Raw genomic sequence first — 26390 nt, 5'->3', positions numbered from 1 at the left:
CGCGATTTATTCCGTATTGCTTTAAATGTCTGATAGACGCACCTATCACACACATCATCAATAAGTCTAATAATAATGACCGAAACAAAACACGGGAAATATTAAGTTCAGCTACGAACTGACGCTGTTGTCATGGTTGCCTAGCGACGGACACTACGCAGCCGCGGTGAGCTGCTATCAACCCGCGTCCTGATTTTGCTTAGAAGCAAAACCTCCGCAAAAATACAGATGTGATTAATGGGGACATTAATAAATGAGTCGGCGATATTCAGNCAGCAGAACCTGAAGAACCTCAATGAAGAGACTGAGACAGAAAATGAATATAAATGGCAATAGAACAAATCATACAAATAGATCACTATTAAATAAATAATAAATATTATGAAGAGAAACCGTTTATTTTTTCAACATTAAAAGCATTTGTTAGGATTGTGTAGGAAAAATGTTGATATCTTTTATAAATTCTGTGTTTTGTGGTCAATATTATTTCACTATGTTATTAATGTGGGTTGCCAGTTTGGATCAGGCTTCCTATCAAGCTGTAAGAATGATAGAAAACTTGCTAACAAAATGCCTCAGACCTGCAGCCCATAGGTGGCGCTAGACACAGACTAACAGAAGAGGCTCTTTGGCTCACTTACATATTAAATGATGAAATATTGCCCTGTTTTCTGTTTCACTCTTTTTTAATTGCCCTGTAGGCAGCAACCTATACATTTATTATTATTGATACTTTAATTAAAGATGAGTTGTACAGGTTTATGTCATGGGGGGGATGACATGTTCACATACACCTCAGAAAGTATGTAGTTGCTCCCCTGGCTCTGTGTGAACCACAGGAATAACTTGTAGTCTTTCTTTCAGAGGAGTTGAGGAGCGGTGAGTGATTTATATTTGTGAACAAAGAATTATGCGGCGTTTCCATCTCAACACGCTGCCCAGCGTGTGGCGCTGTCTGCCCTGTAAAGTTCATGTCTGTGTTCCTGGTTGGTCGGAGCGTTAGCGGCTAACGAACCAGCGCTAACCTCATCATGCAGGTGCAGGTGAGGAGCTTTAGCCTCTCCTCGATGTCACACATTACGCTGGTTTTATATTATTCTTATTTTTCTGGTTACACGATGCACCAACCCACACCAAATGCTTTGTCCACGTAGCCAGAGTTGATGCGTGCGGCCGAGCAGAGATCTGAACCTCTCGTCCCATAAACTCCAGCAACCAAAACAGTTTCTGAGATTCTTATTAAAACTCAACAGACATGAAATGGCAGAGCTGCTAAAGCCACATTAGCAGCATTGAATTAAATCTCCTGTTTGTTGCTCATCTCTGCTCAGTGCTGCAGATTTAACTCATCCTGCAGGGCCGGTCCAACGCTGCATGAGGCCTGGAGCAGAATCTGACTGAGGGGCCCCATCAGCACCTCTAACAGCTTCTGAGTTGGATTTAATCTGGGAGAGGAGGAGGAGTTTAACTGGCCAACATAAAAACAATCAGCTATAATCCAGTTTATTCATTTGTATCTGTGAACAAACAGCTCAAACTCAAAGATTAAACTCACAGCATCAGATTGTTGCTATGGTAACAAAACAATTAGCTATGAATATTGTTATTTGAAGTTTTACAAAGTAAACCTACCAGCTCCTTAAAATCTTACATTTAAATGTTAAACAGTTTAAAATCTTTTAATTTAAGCTGAAAGCATTAAACCAAATTCAGCAGCATTGATCATCTCAATAAGGCTGCACAGTGGCGCAGTGGGTAGAGCTGTTGCCTTGCAGCAAGAAGGTTCTGGGTTCAATTCCCAGCCCTGGTCTTTCTGCAATGGTGGGTTCTCTCCAGGTACTCTGGCTTCCTCCCACAGTCCAAAAACATGACTGTCAGGTTTGGTTGTGTCTCTGTGTTGCCTGGTGACAGACTGGTCACCTGTCCAGGTGACCCCACCTCTCACCCAGAACATTAACTGGAGAGGCAGCAGCTCCTCCCGACCCACTAAGGAACCAGCTCTTAGAAAATGGATGGAATATATTTTTGTTTTGGCTGCAAATTAAACATGAACCAGTCATCAGTCCAACTTCTGGACTAAATCTTATCAGATCTGATTTTTCCACCTCAACTTCTCTGTTGTTTTTTAATGAGTTCATTTTCTCTTTATCTTCTAAACACTTTTAAATATTTAAAATAAAGATGCAGGAAATGATAAAGGTGTTTTTAGCTGTCGATGAATTTGGTAGAATTATTAATGAATATTTTTAAAGATTAATTAACGTTTCCAAAGTGAGAACAGCAGGAATGTCTTTGCTTCTCTGAGCAGCAGTTTCAGTAACACTTGAGGGAAGTTGCAGATGAATTTCCGAGCTGTCATAAATCCATCGTAATCCAGCAGGCAGATTGTCGATCATATTATAATCAGGCATCATGTATTGGTGAGCAGCGCCGGATTAAAGGATTGTTCCTCATGTTTGTCTAAAATAAATCTGCTGAACCTTTTCAGCTCAAATCCTTCAGAGGACTCAGGCTCATTTTTCATTTCTATAAAAGGGCCAAACTAATTCATATCTATTGTTTTTATTACATAAAGAAAACAGCAGCAGATAAAAGGTGTGAAGCGTCTGGCATATGGAGCTGCGACATCCCATAATACTCACAGATCTTCTTTAGTACAAAGGAATCTCGCCTCACTCCGCCCATTACGTAACGGGATTATCGATACGCAGATTAACGGCCGACCAATCGGAAGCAGGCCCCGCCCCCAAACAGAAACTCACTGTGACTCGCAGTTTAGTTGTTAGATTTTAGTCTTTATTTTTCTATCTTTTTCTTGACAATTTGCTAGCAGACATGTGAAAACTTGGACCAACAAAACATCATCATCGTTATTATTATTATTGTTGCTTTTTATTGTTTTATTAATTACAGCATATTGTCAGATGTAACAGTGAGAAGATGGAGTTTTAAAAAACAATCAAAAACCAAACTGGAAAACGAGAAAAAAAGAAACATTTGACTTTAGTAATCGAAGCTGTTTTGCTTTTCTTTTTATTCCATGTACACAATATAACAGTCTAAAACATTAAACACACAGCGCTGAAGACGGTGCAGTGGGGGGGCAGTCCTCATCTACTGGGAGCAATGGGAAGACTGGGGCTGAGGGAGGGGACTACGAACAAAAATGGTCGTCAATATAAAACTAAGAGTCTTTTTTCTTCTTTTGTTTTTTGTTTCCTTCACATTTAAATCCACCAATCAGACGTCGGCAGTGATTGGAGGTGGGGGGAGCTAAAGGAGGATTTTTTACATTTCTGCATTTTCTTTTCTCGTAGACAATATAAAATCTCACAGACAAGCAAAGAAAAAGTAAAAAAAAACACAGGATGCTCGTTTAGACCCGGGCGGAGGGAGATGGACGGATGAAGGTGGGGTGAATTATTGCTTTCTGAGGAAGTATTTTTACTTCTCAACTACATGAATTGCATCCCTCTCATTCGCTCCGACTGTCTCTCACCGTGGTGATCTGTTTACATGATTACTCCGATTATTCGGGAGGAAGAGGAGGGATGGAGGGAGGAGGAGGAGGAAGAGTTGGGGGCGGGGCTCAGAGCTCCTTGCTCAGCGAATCCCGGGCAGTTTTAATCCTCTTTGTTTGGCCTCACACGTTTCCCGCCTTTTTGTCTGGCAAATGATAACAAAAGAGATTGAAAAAATGTATTAAAAATAGAATAATAATAATAAAAGCAGTCATACAAAAAAGATTAGATGTGAGTTTAGTGGTTTAGTACAGATGTTGGTCACTAGTGTTGTGAGTTTTTTAGTGTTAAAGGAAACAGGAAGAAAAACCAGCAGTGTTGCCTCATCATGGAGGATAATCCTCACAGTCAGCATGAAGAGCAGCCGTCTGCTTTTATTCATCACTCCAGAAAAACGAGCCTCAGCCTGAAATCTGACCGTTTAGATCAGGGGTCCCCAAACTTTTCCCTGTGAGGGCCACATAACTTTTCCCTTCTGTGGTGGGGGGCCGGAAATTGTTGAGGGGGAGGGGGCGTTTCTCGATTGATTTTTACCCAGAAAGCACTTGGGCAAAACCCATGAGTGAAACGGTCACTGGGACTGACTAGTATATATTCCACTGAGGGAATGAAACTATAACATATTAATTTCTCATATGTTAACATAAAGGCTCGTTTTACAGGCGTCGCTTTGAAGAATTCAACCTTCATAACAGACACGTGTTCATCTGCTCTACCGCTAGCAAACAACCGAACTGATTACATAACATAAAAGTCAAGCAGTTCCCTAAAAGTCCAACAGATGGCAGCAATGCGCCCCACAGTCTACAGGACACACTTGCTGCTAAAGAGCCCCCTGGTGGTTGAAGAAAAATCCACATATAAACCGGAAAATACAATAAATGGAAAAATATCTGAATGCTCTCTGGGATTGTTCAGGTGGCCGGACCAAATGTGGAGGCGGGCCGAATCCGGCCTGCGGGCCGTAGTTTGGGGAGCCCTGGTTTAGATCCTGACAGAAAAATAAACCTGAGAGATGACAGAATAATTCACTGATGATATATTCACCCTGAAAACTAACCACGTGAGTGCAGCTAGTTAGCATGTTAAAGCTAACCTCCACCTGCTGAGCTGAAGCTATTAATTTTGATCTAGTATTTATTGATGGACTTATCAGTCTTAATGTCCCATTAAAAAGCTTCCTTCTTTCATCATAAACACTGAGCTAACTATATGAGCTGGTTAGATATTTAAATCTAACAACTAATTGCTAAGTTTAGGCACTGAAACTCAGCTAAAAAGCTCCTGTGACACTTTAATGTCACATTGATCGACTCTTTTGACTGGAAAAGTGGTTTCCTTCTCTGCAGATGCAAAGCTTACTAAGTTAGGACTAGTTAGCTAGTTAAAGCTAACCTCTTCCTGCTGATTGTGAGGCCTGGAAGGTTTTAAAAGACTTTGTAAAGGCCACAGCTAATTTTATTTTTCTCATCTGTTGATGTGACTTTAATTTTGTTTTCTTCATAAAAAAGTGAAGTACCAGAACTTAAACTATTTAGCTTGTTAAAGCTAACAGCTACATAGTAAATACAACTACCATAAGATGTTTAGCAAGCCTTTGTTAATATCAGATTAGTCATTGATCGACTCGCGTTTCCCTTTCAAATATTCAGATTTTTTTTCGATAGAGCTAAATATTAAGCTAAATATTGTTAGCTGGTTGAACGTAACTGCTAACAGTTCATTTTAACTGATGGAAAATTGTGAATAAAGCCTTAATTTTGCTTGCTAATGACAGCTTGATGATTACAGCTAGTTAGGTATTTACAGCTAGCAGCTATTTACAGCTAACAGCTACTGGCACCTGGAAGCTCTAGGAGGAAGATCAACAGTAAAAACAGTCTGCAGTTGTACTTCTAATGATTTCAAAAAACCGAAAACTTTTTTCTGAGGTAAAGTTTGTCATGGAAGACGACTTTGGAAGAAAATCAAACAAATAACTTGCAGGTGTCTGAACTACTTCTGGATTACAGCTTTGCCTGGAACAGCAGCTAGTATGGAGACAAAATATGAAAAACTGCGTGTAATCTTTTGTTTTCCTAACTTCATTCACTTTAATTCAGCTTCTTGAGGCTTTACAAACAGCCAACTAACTCAGCATTTGCCCAAATTAACCCGGTACTTGAGTCTGGAGAGGAGGATTTGTGTTTTTCAGGAACAACAATCGTTCCTTCAGACTGTTGTTGTGTCTTTGCTGTCAGTCAGTAAAACGAAGGGAAGCTAGTTCTGCTCTTAGATCTCCGACCGGGAGGGTAAAATGCTTTTAATTTATTTAAAATAATAACTTGTATCTGATTGCTGTAGATTCTCTCCTGTTTGGTGTACAAATAGAGAAAATAAATCATGAAATGTTTAAACATCTGCAAGTTGGGACAGAACAAAGTTTCAGAAAGTCCTAAACCTTAAATCCTGTTAGCAACACGTCACTACAGAGCCTCTGGGAAACGTTGCTGCAGCACCTGCTGAGCATGTTGGGATGAAAGCAGGCGCCGCTGGACGGCGAGCCGCATGCAGCAGTCTGAGTGGAGAGGAGCAGGAAGCATAATAATTCAGGAGGGTCACAGGTCACCCTGAGTAGGTTTCAACCACAGAAAAGCTTCAAAAACGGAGCGCTGAGTCGGCGGAAAGGAGCGCACTCCCTCAGCAGACCTCACAGAATGACGGAAACGTTTGGCTAGTTTGTGTTTTCAGACCGTTTGCTGTCAAACGGTCTGAAAACGGTTTGAACAACTTCCTGAGAAAAAAGCTTCCTGTGGTCTGAAAGCTGCTGCCAGCGCCGAAGTCCTACTGTTTCTGTCCGCCTCCATCAACTTTAGCTGCTCTGAGGTTAGCCCAGCTTAGCATAAAGACTGGATAGCATCCAGGTTAGCCCAGCTTAGCGTAAAGACTGGATAGCATCCAGGTTAGCCCAGCTTAGCATAAAGACTGGATAGCATCCAGGTTAGCCCAGCTTAGCATAAAGACTGGAAGCAGAGGGAAACTGCTTGCATTGCTCAGATTAAACAATTTTAACCCATTTAAACAGTCCCACTGTCTCATTATCTGTGGAGTTTTTCATAAAAAAAATTGCTATTCTCACATTTATTGTCCTTAGAGACTCGTTTTGTAAGATGGATATCTATAAAGTCAATCTATCGGAAAAGAACGTTTTGGTTTTATTTTGCCTGAACATCTGAATTTTAAAAATAATATTTCATTTGTAAGTGAGATCACTGAGTTAATAAATCAGAATTTAACGTTTTTCAAAGCAGAAAATTCTGAGTTTTGGTGCAATAAGAGCCTTTAGTTAAGCTCATGTAAAGTTGGGCATAAACTGACATTTTTGGCTCTTTTTTATGCAACAATTTCTTTGACTGGACCGAATGTCAGCGTAATCATGTGTCATCCATTGCGTAGCACAATAGTGGTAAAAAGAAGCGATTAAAACTTCATGACCGACTTCCCATCAGCAATCAGGCCTGTTTGAAATTTGGGTCGCCCCCGGTGAAGGTATCGCCCGTTGCTGCAGCCCCTTGAGCCAAAATCAGCTGAACTCACTGGAATGCCTCTCAACAAAGTATATAAGCAACCTGACCAGCAATATATCACTATAATAATAAAATATTGAATAAAAAAGAATTTAAATACTGGAAATAAACTTCAAACAGCACATGAAAATAAATATGAATTTAATGTTCACTCATCTCTCTCACGTTAGCATTAGCAATGTCTTCAAATTCAAAACCGCTGCAGTTAAAGCTTGCAGCTAACTGTAGTGGAGTTAAAGTAGTTTGTAAAGTTACTCTGTCAAAAACTACCAGCCAAAATGAGCGGGTTATTCATCCTGTCATAATAAAAATAATTGGTTCATTTTTCAAAGTCATATTTTCATCATGTCATTTATATATGCCACAGTTTCAAACTAAATATTAGATGAAAGCTAATTATTGAGCTTAAACCTAAATATTCAGGTAATATGCAGATTCACTTGGACTATCAAAATAAAAGCTGGTTTTCTGAAACCTTTCATTGAACTCCAGCTTTTAAATTGCTTCAAATCACAACTTTATCTTTGTTTTCCCTCTTTTCCTGAACAACATTGCAGCTTAAAGGATGAGCTAATTCAGAGCTAGCTAAACACCAGGCTAGCTCTGACATAAATATTTAACACTGAGCTAAAGATTTGGCTTTCCAAATAAGTGTTTATGTTTGAGCCAAATATTTAGTTATCATAGTAAATATTTAGCTAGCTAGCTAAAATGAACTGCCATTTTTTTCTCATATGACCAGCTAAATAACACAAATTATTGTTTTTCTTTTTCTTCTCTAGACTCAAGGCTACGATGTGTCGCTAACGCACACACAGTGAGATAAAATGATTTGCGATGCTGACCGCTGTATGATCTGGAACTGAACATATGGAGCTTTATGTTATCTATAAAGTGATTTATGCTTTCATGACAGTTTGTTGTTGGGTTGTTCTGGTTCTGACAAAGCACCAAACCAGACATTCTTAGAAGTGTGGTGGAAATCTAAAAATCACGTTTTTTAAAGTCTGTAGTGCAGGAAAAACCCTCACAAATAAACTCTGAGGATAAAACTGACTTTCAGCTGCTTCCATTCACTGCCGCTATAAAAAGATGATCAGAACCGATCACAACCGGGTCTAAAACTGGCCTGCAGATCGGGTGTAAACCTCTCTCCCTGTTGCCATGGAAACCTAAAACCTGTGAATTCATGCTTGTGCTACGTAACTTTTAGCACATGAAAGTGTTTTAATGTGACCATGTGCAGTAAAGTGTGAATATAAGGAGCGTGTTCGTGTCGTCAGTATCTAACTTTGTAATGGCCATTGAAGCCGTTGTCGATGCTCAGCTCCCTCTCTAATTGGACAGTAGCTGCTGACATCACAGTTTGAACGATAGCCACAGCTGCTTCTCGGAGGTCCCTCTTCCTCATCTCCTCCTCCTCTTCCTCCCCCCTGCCTCCCTGGTCACAGCCTCCGTTTTGGGGAGACTCTGCCTCTCCCTCCTCCTCCTCTTCCTCCCTGCTCTCGGTTAGTGCTAGCTTGGATTCAACATGGCTGCCTTGGCCTTGCTTCCTGCTGCTGTCTGTTCGCTCTGTGTCTTGCTTGCTGTTAGCTCCGCCTCCTTTGCGGCCGCTCTGAGGCTCGTCAGAGTCCCAGCTGATGCGCTCGAACTCACCGCTGTTCACAGCCGCTGTGGCGTTGATGATCTTGGCGTTGGCGTCATCCTTCATGCCCTCCTTGCTCTTCTTCATGGGGCTGCTGTCCTTCGTCTGCTCCTCCTCCTCCTGATGGTTCTCGGTGGCGTTCTCCTCCGCCACGCCGTTGGAGCAGCCTGTCTCACCGTTGGTCTCCGCCGCTTCCACCGGTGTCTTCTCCGGCTCCTCCACCGCCTCGCTTCCGCTCTCCGCAGTCTTCTCCTCGGCCTCTTTGTCATTGCTCTCCTGGGTCGCTGCGGCGGCCTCGCCGTCGGCTCCGCCCTCCTCTGTGGCGTCTCCTTCTTCAGCGGCCTCCTCCTCCTCCTTGGCGCCTTCGCCCTGGTCCACGCTGCTGGACTTGCCCTTCCGCATGATGAAGTTCTTCAGGGAAACAGCACGACCAAAGTGGGAACGCTTGGCCTTGGCTGATTTGGAGTCTTTGCCTTCCTCTGCAGCTGCTTCCTCACCTGTGGAGGACATGGAGGAACGTTAGCGTTACTCCAGAAGTAACGAGCGTTTTAATAACTGACTGGGTGGAAACCTGAACCAAAGAAGACTGCAGTTCTCTTTGTCTGGATTATTTTGAATGACCCTTTCTGTAGAGCAAGCTTCTTAGCAGCTAGCTGTGCTAACCCTAATGCCCTGCTGATAAACGCTGGCTCTGCTAATGCTAAAGTGCTAAATTCTTTGTTGCTGCCTTAGCCTAATTGACCACAATAGGGCTTTGGTCAGAAAGCATGCTAACATTAGCAGATTTGAACTGTTTACTGTTCTACAGCAATGCATTCTGGGTAGAAAATAGGAGTCATTTGCTGCAACGTAACAGGAAAGGAAACTGAACTGCTTGTTAACATTCAACACGGATGTCAAACATTATTCAACTAACAGTTTTTAAAACAGCCAAGTAAATTAGCGCTTTCAGAATTTATCCAGAAAATTTATTTTATGGGAAGCTAAGTACGTTGAATGTTTTTAAAGTTAGTGAAACGACTAAAAATTAGCTCTGCTATTAGCGCATTTGCAGATTAGCAACATTTTCCCACCACTACTTTAAGTATTAAAATCTTAGGCAGCAGGAAAGAAAGCAGAAAATGTAATTTAGGGGAAGCTAAGTGTGCTAGATGTTTTCAAAGTTAGCAAAATCGCTACAGCGCCAAAAAAAAAAAATTAGCTCACCTATTAGCAGATTAGTGGAAGTGTGCGCACCGCTGCTTCTTACCCATGAAGGTTTTGTCCGGAGAATCCAGAAAGCTTTGAGATAATTCATGAATAGTTTTAACTTTCAGTGTTGATTTAATGGTTATAGAGCTCACAGGAAAATGGTCGAATATGAAAACAGCCACAGCTTTTAGAGATCAGGGCTGCAGGATGTTTAGAAAACCTGTAGCATAGCTCCCCTGTTACCAGACGCTTGCCTCTGATTGGCTGATGGTGCCTTGTGGCGTCTCAGGAGTTCAGAGACTCAGTCGAAACTTTAGAAACAGAACTGAACTGGTCAGGGAGCGGACCGATCGCTGCGTGAAACATTTTTATTCCTGCAAGATGACGCGTGATCCAAAGCAGGGAACCGCTCCAGCTTCAGAATTGCCCTTCAGCCAATCCAGACGGTTCTTTGGGTCTGGATCATTAGCCGTGTTCCCATCAACAGCTTTTATTCTCATTTTAAAGTATTGCATTAGAAAAAGTTGATTAAAATGGCAAAATTTAAAATGACTTCCTCAATTTTGCAAAAAAGTTTTTATAGTCACTTCAGGCAATTTTTGTCATTTCTGAAAAACAGTTAATGCGCTAAAGACAGAAACACATTTGCAGGATAAGTTCTGACAGACCAAACTTTCCCCTCCACTGCTGGATCTGTGCCTTACCAGAGGTACCAAACTCTGAAAACTCTCCCCTCCAAACCTATGGCAGGGAGGGGAGGACTCTCTCTGCTTTATGCTAGCTAGCAACTTCTACTTCCTGTTAGGAACTTCTACTTCCTGTTTATTCCAGCCATGCGTAGCGTCAACATCTGATGTCATCATGCTCTGTTCAGCCAGGCTGATGGAAATCAACTACTTTGCCTTTTTCCTTTTATCCGTTTTTGTTCATTTCGAACCTTTGCATGGCGGTTGGATGGAACCGCGGCTGCTGGTACCGAGGTCGACCCGTTCTTCCAGGCTGCTGCCTGGTGCTGGAGGTTGGCTGTTTCTGTCGTGGTTTTGAGGATTAACAGATTTTAAGCTGATTGGTTTACGGAGAGTTGATTGGCTGTTACAGCCTACTGAGGAACATCCTACCAACAACCTTTTTTCTGTCCCTCCTTCCTTTTATGCAGCCAAAAGCTAATTTTGACTGGAGCGTCTGTAAAATTTGAATTTCACACAGTGACTATTTTACTTGATGAACTACATCAGCTCCCTGCGAGCTGGTGAGGCTTGACCTCCCTGGAAAGGTGCGGAGTCAGAGTCAGCCTGAGACCAGAGCTCTGCAGCGGCGTCCCACTGGGATGATACCTCGAGTCCTGCTGTTTCAAACCCGTCAGGAAGTTGGTCAAGCCTTCAGCGCGCCGGTCAGACGAGCTCCGACGCCTTAAAGTCGCCTTTCCAACGGGAACAACCCGAGTGGAGATCTACTGAATCTCACCTCAGACAGACGGATCACTCCTTCACATCTGAACTCTGTTGTCTGAGTGATTTTTGAAACAAAGCACACGATCTCTCAGTTCCAGGGGTTTATGTATCAGTTCATGTAAAATCATTGAGTTTTGAACAGAATCAATCAAATCTCAGAAAGAAACTGAAACAAAAACATTGTGACTAAAAACTAAGTGCACCCCATGACCCGGCTGCCTGTGGAAACCATTGAGTCCACTCCATAACTGCCAGGTGCTGAATTTGTAAACCAACCCCAACCATCACTCCTCCACCACCGTGCCTGACAGTCAAACTGAGCTGCTGTTTAGTTTGACTAACATCTCCTGCATATGTAGTTCCACTGCTAGCTCATGTAGCGGTTGGATTTTAGGATATTAGTTCCTGTTTTCTCACCAGAGGCTGCAGTGGTGTCCTCCTCACCAGTAGGGGCGCACTCTGTGTTGGCCCGTTTGCTCTTGGGAATGACGCGCTTCTTGAAGGAGGTCCAGATCTCGTTGGCGTGTTGCGTCACCGTCCCGCCTCCCACCGCCTTCTCCTCCTCGCCTCCCTCGGCCTTCTCCTCCTCCGTCTTCGCCTCCTCGGCTCCTGCCTCAACCTCCCCCCCCTCTTCTTCTTCTCCCCCCCATGCGGCCTCCTCTGTTTTGTCGGCAGACTCTTTGTCCGAGCCCCTGGCCTTGCCACTGATGCCCACCACGGACGAGTCCCTCTTCAGACCCTGGAAGGTCCAGGAGCGTTTCAGCTTCCAACGCTTGTGACCGGACTCCTTGGAGTCCAGGGTGGAGGAGTCTCCGCCTCCTCCTTCTCCCTCTGCTCCCTCCTCCTTCCCGTCCTCGCCGCTGCCACTCTTTTTGTGTGTCTTCTGAGCCATGAGCTTCTTGAAGGAGTGCCAGCGCTTCATGTGCTTGGTAGTCGAGGACGAAGCTTTCTGCTCCCCCTCTGCTCCTGCCACCGCTCCGCCCTCCTCCGCCGTGGCGTTGAGCGCTTCTGGGTCCTCCAGGCGGTCCAGGGACCGGGACCGGACCTTGACCTGCTTCTCGGGCTCTGCTGTGCCACCGTCCTTCTTCTCGGTGCTGCGATGGGAGAAGATCCTCGCCACGGGCTTCCGGATCAGATCGCGGACGGTGGATTTGGACTCTACGGTTTTGCTCTTCTTCTCCTCCTCCTTCTCTCCGTTCTCTGCAGGCTTCTCCATTGCCGCCTCTCCCTCGGCTCCTCCTTCGGCCTCCGCTCCTTCCTCTCCTGCCTTTTCTCCGTCCTTCTCACCTCCTTCGACGGCGGCGTCGTCAGCTCCCCCTGCAGTCGCGGCGTGTTCCTTCTTCTTCCTGCCCGCCATCACTTTCCCCAGGCCGCTCTTGTTGAGGAAGGAGTCTAAGAAGGAGGTCTTGGTCTCGGCAGAGGAGGCACTTTCTGAGCTCTGAGGAGGAGCCGCCTCCCCACCTGCTGCTGCTCCTTCCTCCTCACCGCCGGCCTCCTCGGCTGCGGCTGTGTCATTGTTCACAGTCTCTTTGTTGTCCGCCGCCTCGCTGTTGACCGCCGTGCCGTCGTTCTGCACCACTTCGCTGCCGACAGTCTCTGTGTTTGCGGTTTTGACCGGCTGCTCCACGTCGGCTGGTTTGCTTTCTGGGGTTTTCCCATCTTCCTGGACCACTGGTGCCGCACCGACCTCAGTCGCCGCCATCTCAGAAAGGGAAAACAGTAATCAGAGCTGAACTTCCTTCCTTGACTTTCTTCCTTCCTCTTCCTCTGTGTCTTTCTGGTGCTCGGTTCCTCCTGCTGCGGCGGCGCTCTCAGGTCATGGAGAGCAGGGTGGAGAGCAGTGGAGAGGAGGAAACGCACTCAGCATCCTACTAGTCCTCCAAACTCCTGTGGAGAAGAGAAGGGTGAGGAGAGAGGGGGGAGGAACAGATGGTTAATAGTCTGAATCGACACCACGGACACTCAATTAGTCTCGACTAGGCCGTGCTCTGAATGTGGAATGAAGAGAGGATCTCGGCGGGGAATGCAATGCAATTACGATGTTTCCAGAACAAGTGACACTTTGAGAAGTTAAAGCTTGGTGTGTGAACACGCCAACTCTGTCCTCCTTTCCTCTCAGAAAGTCAGGAACTGTGTTGGGAATCAGCCTGAAGGAGTCGTTTCTCTGCAGCTAAGCCCAGGTAAGACAGGGCAAACCTGCAGCGGGTTTCATGACTTAAACAGGATCGACTGTCGGATCTTTATTAAACCTCCGTCAAAGTGCTGCTGCTGGTTGATCTGTTATGACCCAGAACCGTTGCCAGTCGTTCGCTTTGGCCCAAAATGATGACCTGCTGGTCACCAAAGAGTCAATCACGAGGAAACCGGCTGATTTGATCCATCAACGGTAAATTGGGATCTAAAAACATAGATCCCAATTTATGGGCTCTATGTGTTACTCACTGTGGAAATAAGTCAGTAGATTAATCAATCCATTAATCAATTACAGATACTCCTGATCTCATCAGGAACTGCCGGTCCACAGAGTCCTTCCTTACATTTCTACCAGTAGAGGACAGCAGTGTTTCCCAACCCTAGTCCTGGAGGAACCCTGCAGGTTTTAGATGTTTCCCTGATTTAACACACCGGATTCAGCTCAACAAAAGCCTGTTAACCAGCCGTCAGTTAAAATCAAAGCACATCTAAAACATGCAGGGCTTGGTGGGAAGCTAAAGGACATCAGGTGAAGGACAGTGGATCAAATAGTTACTGGGAATTATTGGCAAATGAAAGACTGATGAAGTGAGCATCAGACATCCTCGGTCTGCTCAGGGAAGTGAAGGAAGGTGAAAGGTCAGTTTGTAGCTACGCAGCTGGATCTAGTCAGCAACCTGAAGGTAGTTTGGACAAACTGGAAACACTGGAGGACTGAAGCTCTGAGGTGTGGAAGGCACAGCCCGCCGTCAGTCAGTCACAGACCTGAGGTTTGGCTCAGGTCCAGGTTCTGGAGTCCTGCAGTTGGTTCTATGGGCCCCGGTTGAGATCTGAAGTGTCTAAAAAGTCTCTGTCTCTAGGGGTCAGGTGTTTGTAGACTAAACTGTCCTGGTTCTTTCTGGAGGACTGACACATCCGGAGCCGGTGGTCGTTGCTCCTCTGCAGGACTTCTGTCGGGAATTGAACCTTTTCCTCCCAGCTAGTTGGTAAAGTGGACTCTTCCCTGAGTCCCTCAGATCTGCCTGTCTCTCTGCAGTCGGCCATGCATTGCTATGAGCAGAAGATGCTCCGCCACTCTCCGTAAGCAGTGTGGTAGTAGCAGCGCTTTAATGAATGAATCAGAGCCTGATGAGTCACCGTCTGTCTGACGGAGGTGAGGAAGGGAAGCCGCCTGCAGCAGGGAGGATCTCAGGTGGAGGCGAGCGGCTGGGCTGTTAACACATCCATCACATGCTCCAGATAATCCCACAGTGCCTGAGCGGCTCCATCGCTCAGCGGCTGCTCTGCCTTCCTGCTGACGGTTGACCGGTTTGCTGTTTCACAGGCTGATTTACGGCCTGACTGAGGCAGAAACACTGAAACGCCTCCGATCCGTCGTTGTTTGGGTTGTAAATGGAGCATTTTCAGAGTGGAGGCTGAATCATGACTCTGCAAAGAGGATTCTTCCAGCAGACAAACGACAGTTTCCCTCCTGCAGCTGCTTTGTTTCAGTGAGACGACTTGGACGACACTCAGCAGAACCTTTAAAGTGTCACAGAACCAAAAACGCACAGGAAGCGAAGCATAATTGGAATGGTTTCAGTTTTCCGCCATTCAGAACGAACAGAACGCAACGGCAACAAAGTTGATCAATTGTCTTGTGTTGCGTTGCTAGCCCACGTCTATGTGTATGAATGCTGCTGGTTCCTTTGCAGGAGGAGGGCTAGCAGCTCAGAGATCCATAGGGAGGAACGGAGAGCGCGAAGGCGCCTCCTGTGTATTGAGACTGTCAGCCGCATTTCCTTCTGAAGGTTTGGAGCGAATCCACCAGGCGTGATGTCATCAGACGTTGACGCTGCGCATGGCTGGGACAAACAGGAAGTAAAGATTGCCGGCTAGCATGGAGCACACATCGCAGAAGAATGGAGATGATTTCAGGAATGCGTTGCTATCGTCCTGCTGGAGACGTAGTGGTGTCCAGACGTGGTTTGGAGCTTTACAGGAAGGTCTGGGGAAACGCTCATAACGGATCGGCTGATTGGTCATGTGAGGTAAACGTTATAAAAATCATCTGCAAGCTTGGTGCCTCTGGTAAGGCACAGATCCTTCAGTGGATGGGAGTGTCCACCGACTTATTCAGTGTTTCCATCCATCATCCAACGCGTTTATCCCTAGCGGGGTTGCCAGGGGGCTGGTGCTTTGCTCCAGGGGTCAAAGGGCAGGAGGTGGGGTCACACAGACAGGAAATGTGTTTCCATCCATTTCCTTCTCAAGCGAAGACTAAAACTTTCGTAGCCTCAGCTGCTGCAGTTCTGTGGATTATTTTATTTATTAATATAACAAAATCAGCCCAGAGATGATGTCATAACTCAGACTATGACATCATAGATTTGCTCCATAAGCTGCATCAGATCATTGGAAAGGCTGGTTATTAATCAGTTATTAAGCAGCAGACCCCCGCTCCCCTTTGTTTGGGTTTTGTGCGTCTTGGCAGATGGTGATTGGCTGCTGCAGCGTTAGATGTGAGGCTGAAGCCCTGAGGCGCCGGAGCTCCATCAGACGGAGGACAAAATGGAGGGAGGGGCGACGAAGAGGAGGAGGAGGATGAAGAGGAGTGGTGCAGACATGGGCTGATTGCGAATCGTCTCTGTTTTCCTGTCGTCTGTCTGGTTTTCTTCACCTCCGTCTGGTTTCCTCCTCTTCCTCTCATTTCTCTTCACAAACGTCTCATCTCTTCCTTCCTTCCATCTCTCTGTCGATCAGCTGTTTATTCCCTCCATCCCTTCTCCTCTTCCTCTCTTCCTCCAGTCTTTAGAAGCCATTTTATTCGGCTGCAGATATGAACTCTGACGTTTTTATAATTATTACCCCAGCAAGGTCACATCACAGCTTCTGCTAACAGGTTGGAACCAGATCCAGCCAGAGTCGCCAGCTGCAGCGCCCCCTGCAGGACTGAACCGGTACCGAGGTCCAGTTCCCTGCAGACCCCATGAGAGCGGAAATGACTGAAAATGCTGCAATGAAAGAAAATAGAAGCAAAATGGCACAAATAGAGAAACAGCACAAAACCCTCCAGGCCACTAGGGGGAGTCAACCGCAAATCATCTGGGACCAGACTGAGGAGAGTTGGAGGAAGATGGAAAAGGTGCGTTAAGCTTCATAACTTTTACAGTATTTTATATGAGCAGCATATTTAGAGCTCCCCCTGGTGGACTGGAGGCGAGTTTTATATTTCTGTTTGTGACATTTCCTCCCTTGTTTCCTGTGGTTGCAGCATTTTTTCTGTTCACTTTTTGAACCTCTCAGTCACCGTATACTACAACCCCAAACCTCTTCTAGAACTGGTTTCTTACTGGTTCTGTGCAGCTCAGAACCAGTTTGGCTCCACGCAGCTGGACTCCTCAGACGTTTGAGTCTCGCCCTGATTCTGACTGATAACTTTCTGACCACTAGAGGGCGACATGGACCAGCAGTCCAGACAGATCATGTGACTGAACAACGGTGTAGTCACAGAAAAGTAACAACCCGGTCCAGATGCTGCAGAACTCTGTGAATGTCTTAACACTGATCCCAGTATAAACACACCAGTCAGAACTGGGAAGAGTGGAAGAGAATCAAACCAACATGGCGGGACCTGATGGTCCATTAGCTCCACTTCACTCAGGTTTTCAACATGGCGGCAGCTTCAGAGCCATCTGCTTCAAGTTTATCCAGTAGCAGCATTTATTTCAGCGCTAACTGGGTAGCTAGCTAACTGGTTAGTTAGCTCGCTACCTAAATGTTTAGCTTAGAGATACTCAGATTAATTAAATGTTTAGATTGAAACTGACATTTATAACCGAATGACTAACATGATGGGAACATAGTTTAGATGAGGAACTGGTTTAACTGGTGGAGCTCCACATGCAGACGGTGGTTCTTGCTCTGTGGTTTGGTGATTTGCTGGTGTCTCTGATGAGCGTCGTCTCGCTCCATGCAGATAAACAGTTTGTTGCTGTTGTTGCTGCGGATTAAACCTGATGCTGCAGATTGACCTCTGAGAACCCGCAGGCCTTTTAGTGTGAAGGTATTAGAGAGCTTTAATCTGCAGCAGCAGAGCAGTCCGCTCCAGCTGGATCCAGTCCAGGAGGCCGCACATATCGCCTGCTAGCGCTGCTGCTGCACATCTACGCTTATATTTCTATGTTCTCTGCTGCCTCAGGGCTCATAATAACTAGAGAACAACAGGCTGCTGTGGTTTGACTGCTGCTGGAGGAGGAATCAACTGCTGCTGGAGGAGGAATCAACACAACGGACTCCTGTTCACACACACACACACACACACACACACACACACACACACACACACACACACACACACACACACACACACACACACACCCTGCAGCTGAAGTTAAACAGATGAGGAGTTTCTGTCTGGGGATGAAATCTGAGGTTTGCATCGAATCAGGCTGAAATTTAAACTCTACAGTTAAAGTTTAGCTAAAATAAAAAAATTATTTTGGTGAAAAATTAAATATTTTTTCTCTAATTTCAGAAAGAGAAACTATAAATCTTGTGGTTCTGACGGTTCTGGCTCACAGAGAATAAAAACATCAGAATATGGCATCAGATCAATAAATGTTTCAGACAGGATGGTCATCTCTGACATCACTTCCTGCTCTGGGCTCCTTTTGCAGGAAATATTGGCTGCAGTTATCTCCATTACTAGTTCAGCTTTAGCCACAATTTTTCCTTCCACTCAACTTTCTATGGATATTAATAAAGTGATCCTTTCTGGAGCTGTAACTGTATAAAACAGAACTCAAAGATGAAATCATCTCATGACACAGTTCATATTTCAGATATGTCAGCAGAACATGTACTGATGGTTCTGACCCGATCTACTTCCTGGATGAAATGAGTTCCCGCAGGTTGGCGTCATGGAAACGGTTCGTTAAAACGATCCGGTCCGATCTCTGCGGTCAGCACTGCGTCTCACCTACAGTGACCTCTGACCCCGGAACTCACCTCCATCATTTAGGTCAAACCACAAAATTCGGACTCTTCGTTAACCATTAGCCGCTAGCTGTTAGCCGCTAGCCGGCTGTGATCTTCTTATGTTCTTCACATTGTTAGACATTTTGGATAAATCTCAGATGAAAACTATTTTGAAAACAAGCTCCGACATTAATCTCACATTTCTTTAAGGTTCTGATCTAAAAGTTTGAGTTTTCATTGAGTGAAGGCAGAAAAATCATCATAAAATTATCATGAAAACAACATAAACTGTATTTTGTTTCACAGCATTTTGAGCTTTGGGCTAAAATTTGTTGTCATTTAGAAGAAAATCATGGATCAATGAGATTTTAAGCAGTTTTTTCATATTGAATCCTAAAAAGTTTAATTAAGAAAACTGAACAAATGAATTTAAGAAGTAAAGGAAATGATTTTCATTGGATGGATTAGTTTCCTTAACTTGGGATTTTGGTTTATACTGAGTGTTTTTAATGAGTTTAAATGAAATTAGCCTCTAATTTACTGCTTCTTCCAGATGATGGTGAAAACGTTGGGATTGGATTAGGCCAGATTACGCTCTGACTGTTCAGCGCAGAGTTTCCTGTCAGACTTCCTGCTTCTGGCTGTGAACTTTGACCCTCACCTGCTTTCCTCCTGTTTTTACCAATTAGCGGTGCTCCAGTGTTCCCATCAGGCCCAGTTTAAAGGAACAGTGTTTTCCTCCATACTGGCGTCATTATCAGAGCCCGGACTCCAACAGAGGCCCCTTCATCACGCTGCCTCCTCCTCCTCCTCACTCTCACAGACAGGCCTTTATCTGCCATCATGTGCTCGGCTCTCTGTCCTGCAGCCTGACCCGGTTTCGCTGCGTTCGCGGCGGGGAGGAACGGCTGATTTGGGAAGCTGGCGCAGCGTCGCATGGCTGCAGCTTAGCGCTGATTTGATGTTATCTCTTAAGTCGTTCTGCAGAGGTTTGGCTCAGAAATCTGTCCGGCTGCAGAGGCCGTTTGGCCGTCACGAGGATCCAAACCGACATCAATATAATCGTAGAGGTGAACTCTGAATTAATCTGCTGTCTTATTCCCTATTTCTCTGAGAAAACTTCAGCTAACAGCAGGAATCAGAACCGACTGGATAAACGTCCGAATCAAAGATCTGGAGGAAAACCTGATGAAACGAAACCAAGGAAACATGAAACATTTCAGATGAACTTGACGACAACGCTCAACAAACTAACACTAAATTCTTCTTTTTTTCTCCTTCATGTGTCACTTACAAAAAAAACTCCCTCTGTTTTTAGACAAATGATGGAGTTAATCATCTGAATCTTTTTCCCGGTACTTTTGATATTGTGAATCATTTTCATAATAACTCTAGTTGAATTTTTTTTTAATCCGCTTTTGCTCGTTTCTTTAGCTAAAATCCTGGAGAGGTTTTACTGACATCTGTTTTTGAAAAGGTTATTTTTATTTTTAAAAGTGCTTAAATGAAATAAATGTAAATATTATATGGTGGCTCTTGGGGTAACAGGATAAAAGTTCATTTTGTTTCTCTGTTTTTATTTCTTCCTTCTGTATGGGATTATTTCTCATAAAAGTTAAAAATTTCTATGTTTGCTCAAGATAATCATAAAAACAAAAGAATAATCTAACTGAATTATATATTTTCTGAAGACTTAATATTCAGGATTTATTTCCTCATTTGATCTAGCAGGCAGATTATGAACAAGAATTAGTTTGGGGTTTTTATTTTTTCACATCAGACTAAATAGAAATCAGTTTAGATCATCAATTCTCAAAGCAAGTAATAAAAAGTTGAGCATAAATTAACTCCTGGTTGCTAAGTAACGGCTAAAAACTTGAAAAAACCCAATGAACTCTGAACAGATCCAGAAACCAAGATCCTGCTGGAGCAGAAACGTCCTTCAAAATGTTTTTATTCTCTGAGTTTTTAACAGAACCGGTCGGGTCAGAACCAATCATTAACTTGGTTACTGGTTCCTAGGTTAGCATGTTCACAGCCACTCTGCAGGCGAGCTAACTGAGCTAACAAGCTAGCATCAGCACTGAGTGTTACCCTAGAAGAAGCAGAAAACTAAAAGGTGTGACTCATAACGAGCAGGAGGTGGGTCCCATCCGTTTGGGTCGGGAGTCTGGCTGGCCCTGGGCGAGAGGCGAGGCCAACCGGACAGGTGGCCCCTCCTCTCGCCCGGGGCCAGCCGGACAGGTGGCCCCTCCTCTCGCCCGGGGCCAGCCGGACAGGTGGCCCCAGTGGCCCCTCCTCAGTGTTTCTGCTCATTTCAGCTGAACTCTGTTGGTGACTGACATGTTTTCTGCCTCTGGGGATCAACTGAGCGCACTCAGATGAGCAAACAGACATCCCCACATCATGATGCTGCCACCACCATGTAATCTGCTTTCTGATTAGGTGACTAATAAAGCCATCCAGTTGCCTTCACTTAGGGGCATCAGCATTAAGGGGGCTGTGTTCATGTTGCCACTATGAATGTCTGTCAGGTGAGATCAGCAGAAATGATGAAATAAATGTGATTCAGCTGTTCTCTGGGTTGAATCTGTGCTGATGAGCATCACACCCATCGATCTGTGTTCACTCCAGCGCTCTGACTGATGTGATAAAAATATGATCAGATTATGTAAACTTGTAATCTGAGGATTATTCTGGGCTGCTGTGTATCTGATCGTGTCAGGAAAACACGCCTGACCTCTGGAAGTCCACATTCCTGCTCACAGCGAAAAACCTGCAAATTTAAGGAGACCCTCATGATCCACATGTGATGAGAAAACAGCAACAATTCGGCCCTTGTGCTCCACATTTCGTCCTTTCCACGAGTTTTCCATATTTTCCAATTATTGGTGTCCATCCTCCTCCTCGTTTCTCTGATCGTTTTCACGTCTCCGTCTTCATCCTCCCCCGTCCTTCCTATCCTCTTTCCTCATATCATTTATTCATGTCTGCTTCGGCCCATTAACCGGGCCAATCAGAACCAGAAGCATAAACTGGACAAACTGGGACAGCGACATCCTGCAACTGGCTGGAAATTAGACCTGGAGTTTCATTTCAAATGTTCAGGAGAAATAATCCACAGCAGGCCGGTTAGGGTTTGCTGTCAGAGGTCAGAGGTCAGGTGGCCGCACAGCGCTACAACTACACATCCCAGAATGCACTGGGAGCTTCTCACTTCTCTGATGTTAAATGGAAATCACAGCAAGTTTATTTTTCTAATTGCCACAATAAAACAAGAAACTACATTAACAATCAGACTCAAGGCAATGACCTTTGACCCTTGACCTGATGGGTCTGGATGGTTCTGACCTGAACGTGTTTCATGCTGCAGACCGTCTGGAGCTGGAACCAGCGCCGGCTCGACGCTCCGCTGCGTCCTGGGGGCGTGGCCTCCGCTGAAGATGGAAATGACTTTAACCAATCGCTAACATTTAGCCGTGACACATGGAGAGGCCACCAAGCTAACAGGAAGTTAAAGAACCCGACTTCTCTGCCTGGAGGAAAATGTCGTAATCATTCCTCCTGCTCCTCCTTGGAGGCGTGACCGACACGGACTGATCAGCTCTGTTCCTTCCTCTGATGCTAAGCTACAACCACAAGGCGTCGTTCACATCTCCTGCTTCTATTCTGTGATTGGCCGGTTGAAACCCATCCAGAGAAATCCAGCTCAAAGGGAGAAATCCCAGAGAGAACTGAAGGGAGATGAGAATCAAGTGCAACAGCATCAGGAAGCAACAAAATGGAGTTTATGGATCTACTGAGGGATAAACGGATCCGGTTCATTTCCCTCCAATAGGAACCGATTTGAGAAACCGATGAGTTCTGACCCGACTGTGATCCCGCCGTGACAAAGAAACATTCAATCTGCCTGGAAGTGATGTGGTAATCTGTAATCTGAGCGGGGAGCAGCAGACGGGGCCCTGAGGAACCCCACAGGCTTCAGCTCTGCTACCCAGACCCCTGCCATGTGCAGGGGCCCACATCATGCCACCTCCTCCACCAACGCTGCCAGTTGATGTCCTGCTGGGGCCCCTGGAGGGCCGCCTGGCAGCTTGGGGCTCCCAGGGGCCCCAGCAGAGACTGGATGAGGGCGGGAAGCTGCCTCGGGTGTTTTCTCTCTGCTGGTTTCCCTCTGAAGACTGTCGTCGTTTGTCAAGTCATCTTCTAAGTCATCTAAGCCAGATGGGTCATCTGGACTCTAAGGTCAAAGTTCACAGAGAAACCTGGAGCAGCCTCAACCAGGAAGACTGTGATTGGTCCTCCCGTCCTTTGTTTATTTATTTATCTGTTTGTTTATCTATGTCACAGCAGAGTGGGGGGGGGGGGCTATGCCGGTAGGAGGGGGGAGCCAGAGCGCATGCGCCACACAGCAGGTGCTTCAGCAGAAGCTAATCTGCATTGCTAATAACCCCCCCGCCCCGCCCCCCCTCCATCTTGGGGTGAGGAACCTCCTAATATGGCGACATATTTTCGCCCGGAAACACAAAAACTGAGTAAAATAAAAACATCATCTGGTCCTGATTCCCGCCACGGGGCCGCGCGGCCCGGATGGAGGGTTCGGTTTGGGTTCGGTTCGGTTCTGGTCCCAGCAGCCCGCCCTGCTCCGGGCTGACCTCCTTTCCAGCAGACCGGGATGGTTCCCGCCATGTGCGTGTTTCTTGCACGCGCGCGCCGCTCCCGGTTCATTCCTGGTTATTGTTGTTATTGTGTCTGTCCACGCACGTAAACAACTTCACGCGCCGTGGGGTTCTGCTCTCCAGACGGCTCGTGTGCGCGCACGGGCTCGTCAGCTGAGGCAGGTTTTCCGCTCGGTGCGTTTCTGGAGAAATATTCCAGAGGAATATTCCCAAATATTCCCGATGAGCGTATGCACGTGACTCTGTTGCTCCACATCACGGAGAAGCCGCGCGCGCCGAACCGCTGGACCGGAACCTGCAGAACCTGTGGGATCCGACCCGACAGAGACCCCGAACCGCCGCACCGGTCCGCCGCACCGTTAGCGGCTAATTACCCGCGTCAACCTGCAGAGCCGCTCACAGAGCCGCAAACAAAGAGCCGCAGACAGGATGGATGAGCGGATGGATGGATGGATGAAGGGATGAAGGGATGGATGGATGAATAAATGGATGATGGATGGATGAATAGATGAAGAAAAAGAACCAACCTCCTTCTGCTCGGTGCGTAAATCCGTCTCCAGGCGCGCACAGCTCGGTAATGAGCTTGTTGTGTTGGACGCAAAAAGACGCTGCTGGCGCTAAATCCTCCCACCGCCCCCCCTCCCCCTTCCCCCCTCCCCCTCCCCCCCTCTCTGATCTGCTCTCTCTCCTGCGCGCTCACGTGCGCGTGCGTCGTCCTCTCTCTTTCTCTCTCAGCCAATTGTGAGACTCGAAATTGGCGGGACGATAGCAGGTCCCTCAACGCTCGCGCACGCGTACCAGACGTCCTGGCGTATGGTTGCCCCTAGCAACCATCAAGGTCCCCCACCCCCCCACCACACTCGCCTTAATCCCCCCTTCCCTCCTCCCACGTTTTGAGGGAGGCGTGAAGGAGAGGATGGGGTTAAATTTACAGGAGAAATGGAGGGAAGATTTCAAGTTTATAACAAGGTGGGGGGGCTGGGGGGGGGCAGGGGGGCAGGGGGGTGTTTGGGGTAACAAAGGCGACCAGCAGCAGAGAGTCTAAGCGCCAGCAGCTTAGTGCCCCTGTGGAGCCGGCTTTGTTCTGCCCCGATGTGGGGGTGAGGGGCAGGAACAATGGGGCAACGCTGAGAGGGGGGGCAGAAGGAGAGAGGGGTGATGCATCTTCAGTTGGAAAAACCCAAACCGTTTTGTTCTGGTCCAGTAAAGCCCTCAGTGTTCCTGCAGTAGATCCATTAGATCCACAGATCCCTGACTGGGCCCAGCCGGGTTAGCCAGGAACTGTCGCTAACACCTGGCTAACTAACTGAAGTGGTGTCCATTCTGATTGGCTGGCACTAGGAAACTTGCTAGGTAGCATTAGCTTTGGAGACTCAGTTCAACATGTTCAATACAGAGCTGAAGTTGGCTTCTGATTGAGATTCTTATTCAGCATTAGGTGACCAACTTAGCCAGGCTAGTTGTTAGCCTAACTATGCTAGTTGTTAGCCACTGAGGTAACTTTGTTGGTCCAGTTATCCTCACACCAGACCATGAATCTGAGTGGACTGGCCTCCAGAACCAGAATGTTTGGACCTCCTGGAAGCTGCTGAACCCTTTAAATATGTCCAGGACCCAGTGACTGGTTCTGACCCAGTGTGTTGCTGTGGTTACAGCAGTCCCTAGGCTCCAGCGAAACGAGAGCGGTTCCCTGGAAGTACAAACATTTTCCAGGTATCAATCCTGCTTCATCCATGGAGAACGGATCAGCCCAGTTTGATGAGCTACTGATTCACCAGTCGGCCCAGTTTGGCCTCCCAGTTGGGTCGGAGGAGGCAGAGCAGAACCAGAGCTCTGGTTCTTCCCACTAATGAGTGTGAGCTAAGGGCTAATTAGGCTGCAACAACACACACACACACATACACACACACAGGCCTTCAGGGAGACATGTTTCATCTTTAAAATGTCCATCCTGGTCCAGTGTCTGTCTGTCGGTCTGTACAGATGATAGATGGATTGTCACCAGGTGTCTACGAGCTCAGAGGCTCTGGTGACAGCAATGTCTGTGTCTGTGTGTGTGTGTGCGTGTGTGTGTGTGTGTGATTTAACAGGCCAAACCACAGCAGACAGAAGGGAAGGCAGATCAGTGAAACAGAGATGGAGCATCAATCTGACACCAACCTGGTCAGGTCACCATCAAGAGGAAGAGGAGGAGGAAGAGAACATATTAGCAGGTTCTGTGTCTCTGCCATCATTTGTGTTCCACAGTAAGTTGATGTTTTGTCTGTTTACTGTGAGATTTTCTCATCATCCATCCATTTTCTTCCACCCTTGTCGCAGGTGGAAGAAAATGGATGGATGAGGTGCTGCTGTCTCTCCAGCGAGACATTTCGTGCGACAGGCGGGGTCACCTGGACGGGTCTGCAGTCTGTCGCAGATTTTCTCATCATGAATGGAAATTTTAACAGTATGATGTAATTTCTGCAAAGCGTTTTCGCTCATGTTCCCATTTCTACTTCAGCTTTCTGTGTCTCTTGTGTTTGGTCTCCCAACATTACTTTCATCAAACCTTCCATATTTTGCATCAGAGCATCAATATAACTGCTGAATCATGCTTCATGGCCAGCATGACTCAGCAGTTTGACTGTCTGATCCGAATCAAACATTTTATTCACTGATACAGATATTTAGTTTGTTGAGAGGAACTGGGAGTTTTCAGAGAGGAAATTCAAGATGTTTGAATATTTGGATGAAAGAATGGAGCAAAGCACTAAGCTAGCAGGTTTCAGTGCTAAATACGGAGCAGATGCAGCTTCTACCGAGTAACAAACCAGAGAACGTAAAGCCAGCGGCAGCACAAAGCACTTCACTGGAGAGACAGGAGAAAGGTTCAGGCTGAAACCAATCTGACACCAGTCTGAAACCAGTCTGACACCAGTCTGACACCAGTCTGAAACCAGTCTGACACCAGTCTGACACCAGTCTGACACCAGTCTGACACCAGTCTGAAACCAGTCTGACACCAGTCTGACACCAGTCTGAAACCAGTCTGACACCAGTCTGAAACCAGTCTGACACCAGTCTGACACCAGTCTGACACCAGTCTGAAACCAGTCTGACACCAGTCTGAAACCAGTCTGACACCAGTCTGACACCAGTCTGACACCAGTCTGAAACCAGTCTGACACCACTCTGAAACCACCAGT

General features: G+C 46.1%; 1 protein-coding gene and 2 long non-coding RNA genes across 5 annotated transcripts in view; 2 read left to right on the top strand and 1 right to left on the bottom strand.

Moving 5' to 3' along the window:
• Positions 1 to 2787: 2787 nt before the first annotated feature.
• On the bottom strand, positions 2788 to 23871 carry LOC106961384 (apolipoprotein B receptor). Of its 2 annotated transcripts, none has more exons than XM_015055098.1 (4): positions 23733 to 23869; positions 11792 to 13261; positions 8744 to 9229; positions 2788 to 3666 (listed from the first exon to the last, which is right to left on the bottom strand). In XM_015055098.1, exons 2-4 carry the CDS (start codon positions 13074 to 13076, stop codon positions 3644 to 3646), a joined length of 1794 nt encoding a protein of 597 aa, XP_014910584.1. In that variant the 5' UTR covers positions 13077 to 13261; positions 23733 to 23869; the 3' UTR covers positions 2788 to 3643. The 2 variants fall into 2 exon arrangements, with proteins under 2 accessions (XP_014910584.1, XP_014910583.1); XM_015055097.1 differs by lacking the exon at positions 2788 to 3666 and adding an exon at positions 5962 to 6078 and having other exon boundaries at positions 23733 to 23871.
• On the top strand, positions 6085 to 7361 carry LOC106961387 (uncharacterized). Its single transcript, XR_001427766.1, has 2 exons — positions 6085 to 6386; positions 6425 to 7361. It is a non-coding gene; the product is annotated as an uncharacterized LOC106961387 (long non-coding RNA).
• A 392-nt stretch (positions 23872 to 24263) lies between the features above and the next one.
• Positions 24264 to 26390, top strand: part of LOC106961386 (uncharacterized) — a 10946-nt gene continuing 8819 nt past the window's right edge. For both annotated transcript variants that reach the window (XR_001427765.1, XR_001427764.1), the window contains exons 1-2: positions 24264 to 25418; positions 25525 to 25603. This is a non-coding gene — a long non-coding RNA (uncharacterized LOC106961386). The remainder of the gene's footprint in view (positions 25419 to 25524; positions 25604 to 26390) is intronic.

Source organism: Poecilia latipinna, unplaced genomic scaffold (genome assembly GCF_001443285.1).
Source record: "Poecilia latipinna isolate Pla-1442-1.1 unplaced genomic scaffold, P_latipinna-1.0 Scaffold1295, whole genome shotgun sequence".
NCBI classification, from domain to species: Eukaryota; Metazoa; Chordata; class Actinopteri; order Cyprinodontiformes; family Poeciliidae; genus Poecilia; species Poecilia latipinna.
Note: the sequence above shows the minus strand (reverse complement) of the source record. Positions and strands in the feature narration are given on the sequence as shown.

Bases quoted from the DNA above. Each gene is read 5' to 3' on its own strand.
- LOC106961384 (XM_015055097.1), bottom strand. From the start codon at position 13,076: ATGGCGGCGACTGAGGTCGGTGCGGCACCAGTGGTCCAGGAAGATGGG. The intron at 9,230-11,791 runs GTGAGAAAACAG...TGTCCTCCACAG, and splicing joins GGACACCACTGCAGCCTCTG to GTGAGGAAGCAGCTGCAGAG. The intron at 6,079-8,743 runs GTGAGTTCGAGC...CTCTCCACTCAG, and splicing joins CACAGCGGCTGTGAACAGCG to ACTGCTGCATGCGGCTCGCC.